We start from the raw sequence: 14,439 nt of genomic DNA on the forward strand, positions 1-14,439 counted from the left end.
TTAACTGAACTCCAAGGGAATGAAGATTTAAAATGGGAAATGAGAGATCATTCACTAATAGAGTTTTATAAAAGCCTACCTAGAGAAAATTTCCCCTTGATCGTGGATTTTGCTAGAAAGAAAATGTCACTTTGGTAGCACATATAAATGTTAGCAGCTATTCTTAAGAATGAAATCTACTAAATCCAAAGTAAGATCAAGAATAACTGATAATCATCTTGAAAATAACTTGAAAGTATCCACCTCTAGCATTTCTTCAAACATTGAGATGTTGATGAAGAAACATCAATCCCAAATATCCCATGAGAATAATGTTTCGCGGTTATTTTCTACTTATGAGAAAATTAATAAATTGTTTTGTTCTTACCCTTATTTTAATATCCTTTATATATTATAAAGCAAATACTTGTATAAGCACTTGTATACAGATTTTGTAAGTCTATAATTAGGGCTCTGGCCCGCAACTTTGATGAAAAAACTTAATCTGGAAAGAAAGAAAGAAAATGCTAAGACACCACAGACTGAATGGTACTGGTTGGACATATGTCCCTCCAACTGGGGCTGAATAATAGCCATTTCAAACACGTTCGTCCTCTCTGCCCCACCCTATAGTTTCAAACTCTCCCTCAAATCATGCCCTACCAACTAAAAGGAAAAGAGAACATTTGATAATGTGATTGTGATTTCCATGGACATAAAAAAAGGACGGGTTGAAAAAAAAAAATCATTCACAACGAATGATTTTGATCAGAGGTTTGATGAGATGAGATGAGATGAGAGGGAGATGAGAGGGAGATGAGCAACAACATAGCTGAGCTATTCTACAGGAATCAACATGACAGAACAAAAAGAACACTTTGATTATATATAGGTCAGTAAAATTGTTGTATAAGCAACCATATGACTAGATGTTTTTTTTTTCCATCTTGGTATGGTTGGCTGCATCTGGAACCATCTTGCATAGTGAATAAAATCTTAACACTATGAAACTATCTGACTGCCACCTTGTTTCTCAGTTCTTTTGACATATCACATAGGTGTCATACATACATACCCCCCCTCCCTCCAAACTCTTCGTACCATATTTTTGTTGAAAAATACAGACTTTATTATTAAGCTAGTGTTTGAAACAAAAAGTCAGTATTTTAGAACAAGGGGTGGTATCAAGTGGGTCAGTATCAAAAAGGTTAAAGCACACTTTCATCTTTTAGGCAGTCAAGTGAGATTTTAGTGACATTTGGGTGGGTCTGAAACTAACTTGTATGAATAAAATAATCTTAGCAGTATAAAACTATCAAACCGCCAATCAATTTTCCAGTTCTTTCAACACATCTCATATATATATACATACATATGTGGAGGCGCAATGGCCTAGTGGTTAGGGCAGCGGACTCGCGGTCGCAGGATCGTGGTTTTGATTCCCAGACCAGGCGTTGTGAGTGTTTATTGAGCGAAAAACACCTAAAAAGCTCCACGAGGCTCCGGCAAGGGGTGGTGATCCCTGCTGTACTCTTTCACCACTCTTTCTCTCACTCTTTCTTCTGTTGGCCTGCTCGCTTAGCCAGCGGGGTGGCGTCATTCGAAGGCTAAAACAATGCGAATGCATTGTGACCAGTGATGTGTAACAACATCTGATGGTCTGGTCGGTCACGTGATCACGTGATATATACATATACAGGTGCAAGCATGGCAGTGTGGTAAGAAGCTTGCTCCCCAACCACATGATTCTGGGTTCAGTCCCACTGCATGGCACCTTGTACAAATGTTTTCTACTAAAGCCTCAAGCTAATCAAAGCCTTGTGAGTGTGTTTGTCCCCTCCCCCATTTGACAACTAGTGCAGGTGTGTTTATGTTCCTGTAACTTAGTGATTTGGCAAAACAAAACAGACAGAATAAGTACCAGGCTTAAAAAAAAATATGTACTGGAGTCAATTCATTCGACTAAAAATTCTTCAAGGCAGTGGCCCAGGATGGCCACAGTCTAATGACAAACAAATAAAAGAGAAAAGATATATATATATATATATATATATATATACACATATATATATATACACATATATAAATATACATCATAGGCTTTTGTGGCTTTCATCCACAAAATTTTACTCACAAAATATTGATTAATCCAAAGTTAGAGATGGGGACACTTGAATAAGGTCCCATAGTAGGATTGAACTCACAACCATGTCGTAAAATAAACCAGTAATCACACAGCTATGTCTGTAAGAATTAGAGAATTAAAGAAAGTAAGTATAGAATGCCTACCTTATTTTATTGGAGCAGTATTTCACCGGTTGGGAAGTATTAATATATACAACACGCTGGTTTGTGGGCTCAACTTCTTCCGTTGTTTCTGACTCTGGTACATCGTGCATGGATTGATATGCTGAAAGATACATGTAGAGAAAAAGGTCACTCCAAGAATGAAGAAAATATCTTTCTTTCAAACGAGGCACAAGGCCAATTTTATATAAAATTATTTATTACTGTTTGCATTCAGGTCAACCATGGAATAAGCAGAACTATGATTAAAATCGATGTCAGCTATTCCAAAAATGTCATACATTCAGGACCTCATTCTTCTATATAAATTTTGTAAACGTTAGAATATGTTTTTAACCCTTTTAAAATATTCATATTACTCAGTTAAATTAATACTTATTTATTCACACTATTTTTAATTGACTATGCGTTGTCTTGCAGCTTCAAGACTTTGATGAAGTGATTTTATTTTTAGAATGATCTTGTATGATAGGTGTGAGGGACTGGATCTGGCCAGTTTTAATATAAAATAGGTAAAATATTCAGGCTGGATGTGGCTGGTTTTAGTGCTAAAGGATTAAGGAATATGTGGCTGCTATTTCTAGCAGGTAAAATGAGCACGAATAAGGTCCCTCAGAGCTATATGGCAGGCAGTCAACTGGATTTTTCTTAGGAGGAATGGCAATGCCAAAAACTTTTTCATAATCTTCATGAATGGTAGATGGAAGGGACAAAATTATCCTAAGGTCTTAGATCTAGCTAGCAACAAAGTGAACTCTGTTAAAAGCAATCAAAGACCATTATTTACATTCGACGGATATTTGTCCTCATCTTGTTTGTTGTTAACACGTTTCGACTGATATAAACATTGTGTTAACAACAAACAAAATGAAGACAAATATCTGTCGAATGTAAATAATGTACATAATTCCTCATCTCTTAAATATAGAACTGAAGCAAAGATCTTTTTTTAAATTTCAGTATTAGTCTGAGAGAACTGTGAGGCATTAAGAAAAGTGGTACCATCATCCTTTTAACATCGATTTTTCTATACTCAGATGGATCACACAGAATTTGTTGAGGCAGATTTTCTACAGCCAGAAGCCCTTTGTATTGCCAACCCTCACTTGTTTCTAAAGTTACGTAATATCTCCCTATGATCGGACATGTTTTCATGGAAGATTGAAAATGACACCGCTGTATGACAGTGACATTTATTTACAATTATCCTATCAAGACAATAAGACACACACACACTTCTCGTTGTTTAACCTCAAATCAGATTTGCTTGAATGAACCTTTAATTAAAGGCATTCCAGCCATGACCACCTTGGTATCTTGGATCATGCTTTTGCCAAGTTGTTTTAGGTGCCTACATAGTTGCAATATAACATCCTCTCAGGCCTACCACTGTTTACTGAGTGGAATAGAACATCAAGGACATGAGAGAGAGGGGGGAGAGGGAGAGATAGAGAGAGGGAGTAAGAGAGATAATGACACTAACACTCAGCTGGTACTCATTTTCAGCTGAGGAGACTGAAGCAATGTGAAATGAAGTACTTTACTCAAGGACACAACACACTAACACCCAGTCTTGGAATTGAACCCATGCCCTTATGATCATGAGCCTATACTCTAATCACTGAACTACATGTCTTCGTATACAGAACCAGTGTCCAATTAACCCCTTCAGTTTAAGGCTGAAGGGTGTGGTATGAGAGAAAGACACAGAGAGAGAATAAGAGTGAAAGAGGGAGGGAAAGAGTTGGTTACTATAGCTAACAGGATGGGCAATCACAGATGCATTTTCATTGGCCAATAGGCTAATTGTTGTTGAGGTAAGTAGGACAGTATTACATATACCACAATTGGTACTAAAGAAAGGAGTAGAGGAACATCATAAAATATCTCAACTAAATTACTGCCCCGTACACCAGCTAGAGGCAGCAGCAGATCCTCTATGTGGTTACTCAACCTATTAGAAACAGCAGCCAAATTTCCCCTAAATTATACCTTGACACTTAAAAAAAGATGATAGCTATTAATATTAGATGCCTGCATATAGTATTAGATGTCTGAAAACAAATGAGATGTTCATCTTTGAAACACTTGATCACAAGTTGGTTCAATCGGAGCTGACCGAGATAAACAGCAATAATTGTTGCAACTCCTTGTATAGCTAAACTCTTGTAGGGAGAGTGCAATTAGTCATGGTGGGGGTAACTAATTGCTAACCACTGACTCAACAGTAACCCTTTGGCATTTAAACCAGCCATATCTGGTTCAAATATTCTACCTTGTTTTATGTTCAAAACTGACCAGATCTAGCCTCTGACACTTACCCTACAATGTCATTCTAAAAATACACAATCACACCATCAAAATCTCAAAGCTACAAGATGATTCATGATTAATTCAAAACAATGTGAATAAATAAGCATTACATTTGACAGAGTAATGTGAATGCTAAAGGGTTAAATTTATCTATGCTGTTGATGTACACAATTATTATGGTGAAATCAATAGATATCTACAATTACTACTAACTACAGTATCATCATTATAAAATACAGATGAGGCTGTGAGGTAAGAAATTTACTTCCAACTTCATAGTTCTGAGATCTGTTCCATTCTACAGTACCTTGGGAAAATGTCTTCTAGTGTAGCCTTGGGGTGACCAAAGCCTTGTAAGTGGATTTGACACATGAAAACTAAGCCTGTTGTGTGTGTGTGTGTGTGTGTATGTATATATATATATATATATATATATATATATATATACACACACACACACACACTTCGTTTTTGGATTTGGTTTGCAAGATTCTTTATATGAGTTCGTGTGTTGAAGCATATTTTGTTGTGTCTGGGAAGAGTCTTTCTTTTTTAGTGTCTTATTTAACACACATACACACTGGTAAAGTTTCCACTCATTTATTTTTCCTAAAATTTTTGTTGTGTCACGCAACCTTTTCAATAGTCACTGACCGTCTGTTAACCGAGCTGTATTCTCGGATAATGGACACAGCCAACGGCTATTGAAAAGGTTGCAAGATGCAACGAACATTTTAGGAAAAATAAATAAGTAAATGAGTGGAAATTATACCAGTGTGTTAAATAAGGCACTAAAAGAGAATGACTCTCCCCAGACACAACAATATGTGTGTGAGCATGTATGCGCATGTGTGTGTTTAAGTGCATCCATGTTCTCCCTGCCTTGACATTGTGTGATAGTTGTAAAATGATTGTCACTGTCATACAAGCAGTGTTGTTCATTTTGTATATTCTGTGAGAACATGCCTAGCTGTGTGGAAATATCACCTTGCCTAGAGACAGGTGAAGGTTGGTGATCGGAGAGGCATCCAGCTACAGAAAATTTGCCTCAAATTCCATCTGACCCAGGCATGCATGGAAAAGTGACATTAAATGATGAAGCAGACATAATTAAAAGATATTTTGATCAATTAAAATTATTTTTCTCTCTTTATGGTTTGTTCCTTTGCCCCAATAATGAAGTCATTCACTTAAACACATACACAGAGTAATGTAGCATGGAAAGGGCCACTAAAGTACAAAATTTCAAAAATAGTAGTAATATATAAAAAAAAGCCCACCCTTTGATGCCTGATTTCTCCTTAAGAGCTGGTAACCCACATTATGCCACAGCACTCAAAACACAAATACTGCAACTTCAGACGTTTTATGTTAGCAAACTCAAATGCCTAATAAGTCAATTTTGCAATTCCCCTTGACAAAATGATGAAGGTGAAAAAAAGGTTTTCTATCCTTTTGCATGGGCCCAACATTTGTTATGGCAGACTTACTATGGTCAAATTTCCTCGCCTGTTTCCAAGCAGGTTAATATTTCCCCATGGCCAAAGATGGTTTTCATGGAAAACTGGAATTGAACAACACTGCTTATATGACAGTGGTGTTTGATTACAGCTATCATATGATGTCAAAATACAGGTACACACAAATACACATGCATGTGTGCACACATACATACACACACACACACACACACACACACACACAATTATATACATGAAGCATTACACATGATGCACTTGTTTCTAGCAAATCCATTCCAAGCTTTGGTTGGCCCAGGATTATATTAAAAAATACACGACCAAGGTACCACACAGTGGGACTAAAACTGAAACCACACAGCTTGGAAGTAAACTTCTCAACCACACAGCCATACCTGCACATACACACACACATACACACACACACACACACACACATATATATATTTATTTATTACATATATACATACACTTCATGAAAGTAATGTGGGGTGGAAAAGCAGTCAGTCTACTTTTTAATGGTGGGACACAAAAGAAACTACAGTAATCCCACACCATATTGCAGTTCGCCTATTGCGGTTTATTATTTAAGTTTATGTGAATAACTGCGTGGTTTTATTTTGCATTCATAATAAAAATAAACTTATACAAATTATAAGAATAATAAAAAAAATATACAGTACAACACTGTTTCTACTTCACGGATTTTCACTTATCACAGGTGTTGGGGGGGGGGGGGTTTTAACATAACACCTGCTTTAATTGAGGAATTACTATATATATATATATATATATATATATATCATCATCATCGTTTAGCGTTCGTTTTCCATGCTAGCATGGGTTGGACGGTTCGACCGGGGTCTGGGAAGCTAGGAGGCTACACCAGGCTCCAGTCTGATCTGGCAGTGTTTCAACAGCTGGATGCCCTTCCTAATGCCAACCACTCCATGAGTGTAGTGGGTGCTTTTTACGTGCCAGGGGAGGCTGGCACCAGTCACGATCAGTTGATGCTTTTTATGTGCCACCGGCACAGAAGCCTGTCAAGGCGGCACTGGCATCGGCCACGTTCAGATAGTGCTTTTTATGTGCCACCGGCACAGGTATCACAACTAGAATTCCATTTGATTTTTATTTTGATGTTGATGTACTTGACTCAATAGGTCTCCTCAAGCACAGCAGGTTGCCCTATGATCCAAGGTAAGCACAGCAGGCCATCCTGCGATCCAAGGCACTTTGGATGGTCTGGGGCTGCTATGTGAAGCTGGTGCAGGAAACAGCCATGAACTCACATTATTTGTCAGATCTTCGCAGTCACAGCATATCTCCAGAGATCTCGGTCTTTCGTTATTGTCTCTGTGAGGCCCAATGTTCAAAGGTCATGCTTGACCACCTCATCCCATATATATATATATATATATATATATATATATATGTAGAGAGAGAAAGAGAGAGAGAGAGGGGTGAATATAAAACTCTATAATGTTTTTTTTTTCTTTTGTTAAACTTAAAATCCTTCACATCTAAGGCAAGTTGCTTACATACAATGGATAAGGTACTTTTCACATGTTTAATTCAATAAGCAGTGGAAAAGCCAAGTAGTTACAAGGTGAAGAAAAGACAAGTTTTCAGTTTAATGTCTGAAACCATATTTTAATCCTTTTGGCAGGTACAGGAGACACTGTTGGGTAGGTTTCAGTCGTATTGATCTCACTAAAGCATAAACTTCACAGTGCTTTCTGAAGCAGTGAAAAGAGAACTATTCATAATTGTATATATTAATGTACAGAAAATTTTCTAAATTGCATACAATAGAAACTGTGGCTGTATATGGGGTATTATACAAAGAGTCACAAATTTTGTGCATTTCTCTTTTTAACAATTGCTGTTATAAAGTTTTTAAACATTTTTTTATATGGCTGACAGTCTACAATAAATGTTTTACAATTTCGTATATCATGCTTTGCTACTCAAGAATACTTATTGGATAGATTTCCAATTAAAAGTCAATGCATAGGATTTGAATTATAACTATTGTATCACTGTTTAGAGAATATATGACATATTTAAGAAAATGCTAGCTGTTTTTGTCAGTTTATATATACACAGGATGTCCCAAAAGTCACTGACAGGTTTCAATTTTTAAAATCTTCTTTAACTTCACAAATAAATGTATGAAATTTTGATACAATATAGAGGACATAATGGAAATTAATATGCACAAGTCGAATTTTGCAACACCACTACATGACATATGGAAAGTGACATCGCTTAAATGGCAGTCATTTTCAACTTCATGCGCCAGTGCTCATTCCAAAGCTTGCATCATAATATCATCAAGAGTTTCAGACCCCACTTCTCTGATTTCCCTATAGATGTTCTCCTTCAGTTGCACCAGGGTCTCTGGTTTGTTGATGTAAACCCTCTCTTTCAGATATCCCCACAAGAAAAAATCCGGGTGAGACCAGTCAGAGGAACATGAAGGCCATTCAAAGGAGACCTCACACATGGTTCCAGCAAGAGAGGGCAATTGCTCATACTGCAAGAGAAACAATGCAGTTCCTACAGCAGTGCTTCGGAGAGAGAACAATCTTTCACTACGACAATGTCAACTAGCCTTCATGTTCCCCAAATTTGACTGGCTCAGATTTTTTCTTGTGGGGATACCTGAAAAAGAGGGTTTACATCAACAAACCAGAGACCCTGGTGCAACTGAAGGAGAACATCAATAAAGAAATCAGAGAAGTGGGGTCTGAAACTCTTGAGGATGTTATGGTGCAAGTTTTGGAAAGAGCACGCATGTGTGAAGCCAAAAATGGATGCCTTTAAGCGATGTCATTTTTCATAAGTGAAGTAGTGGTGTTGCAAAATTTGACTTGTGCATATTAATTTCCATTAGGTCCTTTATATTATATCAAAATTTCATGCTTTTACTTGTAAAGTTAAGGAAGTCATTAAAAATTGAAAACTCATCAGTACTTTTGGGACACCTAGTGTGTGTGTGTATAAATTGTCTCATAACTGCAACCAACCAAACAGAAATTTCAAAGAGGGGGTGTGTGTGCATGTGTATACATATAATCTTTTAATCATTTCAGTTATTGAAATGTAGCCATGCTACAGCACTGCCTTAAAGAGTTTAGTTGGACAAATTGGCCCCGGTACATATTTTTAAGCCAGGCACTTATTCTATCAGTCATTCTTTTAGCCAAATCCCTAACTTATAGGGATGTAAACAAACCAACACCGGATGTCAAGTGGCGTAAGGGAACCAACACAACATGTATAGATTATATATATTATGCATTTAAGACCACCAACCACCTGACCCTCGAGTGCTTCTAGATACAACCTTTAGGACCAGACCTGCTGTTTCATTGTTGCTCATGGCTTTGTTGCAGATATTGAACACCAATCTGGGAAAATACACAAAAATCAGTCTTTCCTCCCTTGATTCTCACACTCACACACGCACAAAAGCCTCCTCACACCCTTCTCTCTTTCTCTCACTCACCCACTCAGTTTCCACCTTCAAGTGGAGCTGAAGTGTCCATCCATTCACTACAGTCAAAACCTACAACCTTCACCCCTTCCTTTCTTTAAATTTGCTCAAGTGTACAACTTCCCTTTCTCACCATCACCTTTCACTGTCAAGTGATATTTCAAGAAGGTGATGAGAGTATAATTTTGATTACTTAGGCACATAGCCAACAATAGAAAAAGCCAGTGTGTGAGTGTGTGTGTGTACATACTAAGTAATAATTTATTATATTTTGTACTCTGTCAGTTTTAGTCATAGGACTGTGGCTATTTTGGAGTGCTACTATCTAGAACAGGGTTTAAAGAAACTATGTAGTTTTGGGGTGAATTGCAAGTAAAAGGCAAGGCTTTGGATCCATGGGACTTTCACTTCAGTTCCACTGTGTGGCATCTTGGGTAAGTATCTTCTACTATAACTCTGGGCTGATCAACATCATTCATCATTCTTCGACCGTGGTCGAGACAATGGAATTTACCATGCTACGCCAGACTTCACGGTCCATCATAGCATTATGGAGGTCCTGTTGCTGGATGCCTGTATCCCTGGGGATTACATCAGGGTAGGAGAGTGTGCGCCCTCTGGTATCATGAGTAGATGGCTTCCAGAGGAGAAGAGTAGAAATTGCCTCGTTTTCAGCTCTACAACAATGTCCAGCAAACTGGACTCTCCTACCTTTCACAAGAGGTGACACAGGTGGTAGTTTCCCATATATTTGCATTTTGGTTGGATGACACTTCCACGAGAGATTTTGAGCTCTCATACGGAGATCAACACCATGTGAGTGGATCTGGAAAACAGAAACTATGCTGAAGCCTTTTAAGTGTGTGTACGTGAGACTGTCTCCCTACCTCTTGGCAACTGGTAATGGTTTGTTTACATCCCCATAGCTTAATAGTTTGGCATAAGAGATAAATAGAATCAATACAAGACTTAAGAAAATAAGTACTGGGATCAATTTGTTTGACCAAACCCTTCAAGGCAGTGTGGCCCAACACGGCTGCAGTCCAGTGACTGAGACAAGAAAGAAAAGTAGGATAGTTCTGTTGAAAATTACATGGCTTTTGTTTTAATTAATTTTGAAAGTAACAAAGAATTTAATAAAATAACTAGCATTATTAAGGTAGCAAGCTGGCAGAATCATTAGCATGGGATTATAGGCAATTATTAGCATGGAATAAGGCGGCGAGCTGGCAGAAACGTTAGCACGCCGAGCGAAATGCTTAGCAGTATTTCATCTGCCGTTACGTACTGGGTTCAAATTCTTCCCAGGTCAACTTTGCTTTTCATTCTTTCAGGGTCGATAAAGTACCAGTTATGCACTGGGGTTGATGTAATTGAATCATTCCTTTTGTCTGTCCTTGTTTGTCCCCTCTATGTTTAGCCCCTTATGGGCAATAAAGAAATAAGAATCATTAACTAAGTGGTATTTTGTCTGTCGCTACATTCTGAGTTCAAATTCTGCTCAGGTCGACTTTACCTTTCATCCTTTCGGGGTTGATGAAATAGTACCAGTCAAGTGCTGGGGTATGATGTAATCAACTAGTCTCCTCCCCCAAAATTTCAGGCCTTGTGCCTATAGTAGAAAGGATTATTAAGCTGGTATGTTTGCAGCATAAATTAACAAAGCTTTGATGGAAGGTTTTAATTCAGATAATTTTGAAACAGGAAGTTTTTATCATAGGATCAAGGTGGTTTTGGTTTGGTTGGCATTGAAAGTATTAAATACTCAGCGAAAATCTAGACTGCTCTTAATGTCAAGGACATGCGTCCTTAACATTCCACATATTCAGAACAGACTCATTCACCCAGGCCATACATTCTGCTCTCATCCACCTTCCATAATAATATTAATAATGCTTTTATGATTGGCAGTTATGGCCAATGTCTCTTGACATGTCTCAAAGGGGTAGGAGAAAGACTCTTGGAAACAATGAACACATCACTATCCTCCTCTCAGGAAATATTTAATGAATTATATAAGGGCACATCTGTTTGGCTAATAAGGGGTTTACAGCAAACCACATTTTGTTCTATATCCAGGACTACATTCCCCAATGACCCTCATATTTATTTTCAATACTAAGAAAGCAGAATGTAATTCAAGTAAAAGTTTTGCCATTTTCAATAAGACAACCAGCAAACATGTAGAGCAGGTGTGGGCAACCTTTTATATAAAATGGGTCACATGAGACATGTATTGTCAGGTAAGGCTACACTACTAATCAATTCAAGGTAAATTTTTCATTGAGCATGCCATTCAAAAACTCCTGCACAGGCAGCAGTTGGTCCATGATTGAAGTAAATGCTGATTCATTGGCTTATATAGCTTGATTTTATGTTTGTGTGACATTTGATGAACATAAAGGATTTATTTAATCCTGTCTAGGCAGCAAGTTTTAATGTAACCTTGTGACCTCATTAGTAGAGCTTCCAGTTGTTAAAACCAGGCATCTGACACATGTATGTGAAGGTCTGAAAAAGAGATTGTTTTGTTGTAGAGGACTAACAATTACCCATACATGTAAATCTCCTTCCCACACAACACTGATGTTATACAGGTTGTGGGGTAATTTAGGGTGGTTACAGCATAGCATCATCATCATTGCAAGTATCAATGTTAAAGTCAAACTCAAAGTGCTGGAACAGATACTGCAAAGCAGCAATCCACAGCTCTGGATTGGTACTTTTTGATACTGGATTCCTGATACTCATATGAAATCTTATGCAGCAGTGCCTTTCATCCTTTCGGGGTCGATAAATTAAGTACCAGTTGCATACTGGGGTCGACTAATCGACTGACACCCTCCCCAAAAATTTTGGGCCTTGTGCCTAGAGTAGAAAAGAATTATTATCATTATTAAGGCAGTGAGCTGGCAAAATTGTTAACATGCCAGGTAAAATGCTTAGCGGCATTTGGTCTGTCTTTACATTTCAAGTTCAAATTCCACTGAGATCGACTTTACCTTTCGGGGTCAATAAAATAAGTACCAGATGAACACTGGGGAGGGGGGTGTCGATGTAATCAACTTAGCCACCCCCACCAAAAAAAAATTGCCGGCCTTGTGCCTAAATTTGAAATTATTATTATTAAGGCAGCAAATTGGCAGAATGTCTAGTGGAATTTCATCCATCTTCACATACTGAGTTTAAATTCTGCTGAGGCTTTTCACATCCTTTCGGGATTGATAAAATAAGTACCAGTCAAACACTGAGGTCAATGTACTCAAATTATCCCCTCCTCTGAAATTACTGGCCCAGTACCAAAATTTGAAACCACTAAAAGGTGGTGAGTAGGCAGGATTGTTAGCATGCCATACAAAATACTCAGTAGCATTCTGTCTGTCTTTACATTCTAAGTTCAAATTCCAGGAAAGTCGATGCCAGTTATCCTTTTGGGATCAATAAAATGAGAACCAGTCAAGTACTGGAGTCAATATAATAGACTAGCCATAACCCTCTCCAAATTTCAGGCCTTTTTTGCCACAGTAGAAAGGATTATTATTACTGTCATAAATCTTTCAGTCAAGAAGGAAGTGTAACAGCCATGACTTTTTCAGGACATCTGAGACTGAGGGAAGGAGCTATCCCCAAACCACAGAGCTCAATTGAAAGCTTACAATTGAGAAGACTCCCAAAGGCCAAGTGGTGGTGTTCAGCAGGTGAAGACTCAAATATTTTGATACCAGACTGCCTAACCCCAATTCTGGTTCTATGATAAAACTTCCTGTGATCTAATTTAAAACTTTCCAAAATTTCATGTTAAATCATGTTCCAAACATGAACTTAATGACAAAGTTATTTCCATTAAAAGCCTTCATTACTTTCAAAATTAATTGAAACAAATGTCAGCCAGATGATTCTCTGCTTAGGTAGACAATGGTACAGATTTAAGTATGTATGAAGTCTGCCATGAGCATCTCCATGCTCAATGGGACATTTGGATTCACCAGCTGTAGCTAACAAAATACATTCCAGATACTTATATGGAGCTTCCTTTAACCTAAAATACCAAACAACCACTAACATGTAACCACTTAGATCACTCAATCTGCTAAAAATAGCAACAAAATCTCCCTCAAATCATGACCCCCACCCCACCACCACCACCAGCAATCTTAAATAAAGACTAATATTCAAAAACACAGTATGGTCATCATTGCAAAACCTTTGATAACAGGTCTGCTCAGTCGGGCCTGACCTGGGGTTAAGAACAGAACAACAAGTGATAATACAAAATGCATCTGTAAGAGATCTTAAGTTGTAGAAGGAAGCAGATGGACATATGGTCATATAACTCTGGGGGAGAGAAGAGTGGACAGTGGGGAGGGGGAGTGGAATCCATATAGAAAGAAGAGGAAGCACAATGGTAGGAGGAGAAAGGAGTTGCAGCGGAAGGAGGAGGATGAGGAGGAGATTAATAAGATGCAAGAGACAGGGAAAAGAAGAGGAGGAGTTGTAAGAAGGCAAAAATGGGAATCAGTAATTTAGTGGTGGTGGTGGTTCTGGTGATGGAGGTAGTGGGAGTGGACATAGTGGTAGTGAAGGGGGGGGTTGTGGTAGTACAGGTGGTGTGGAGGGAGGAATGGGTGGTGGTTGTAGTGGATATGAAGGCAGTGGTGGAATGGTGGTTGTAGCAGAGGTGGTGGCAGAGGTAATGGTAGCAGTGGTGGTGGAGTTAGAGGTAGCAGTGATAGTAGCAGTAGCAGTGGAGGAGGTGGCGGTGGTGGTGTTGGTAGTTGAAGTAGTAGTAGCAACGGTAACAGTAGAAGTTGTAGTAGAAGCCATAGTGGCAGTGGCTGTCATAGCAGTAGTGGTAGTAGT

General features: G+C 38.2%; 1 protein-coding gene across 12 annotated transcripts in view; it reads right to left on the reverse strand.

Annotated features, from left to right (window-relative positions):
* LOC115213810 (probable phospholipid-transporting ATPase IA) overlaps positions 1 to 14,439 on the reverse strand; it is a 509,671-nt gene that overhangs the window by 203,698 nt on the left and 291,534 nt on the right. For all 12 annotated transcript variants that reach the window (XR_004999986.1, XM_029782682.2, XM_036504660.1 and 9 more), the window contains one exon: positions 2,269 to 2,389. Coding sequence is in view for 11 of the 12 variants with exons in the window: in XM_029782682.2 (XP_029638542.1) it covers positions 2,269 to 2,389 (121 nt within the window). In the remaining variant the exon portion in view is untranslated. The remainder of the gene's footprint in view (positions 1 to 2,268; positions 2,390 to 14,439) is intronic.

Source organism: Octopus sinensis, linkage group LG7 (genome assembly GCF_006345805.1).
Source record: "Octopus sinensis linkage group LG7, ASM634580v1, whole genome shotgun sequence".
Lineage (NCBI taxonomy): Eukaryota > Metazoa > Mollusca > Cephalopoda > Octopoda > Octopodidae > Octopus > Octopus sinensis.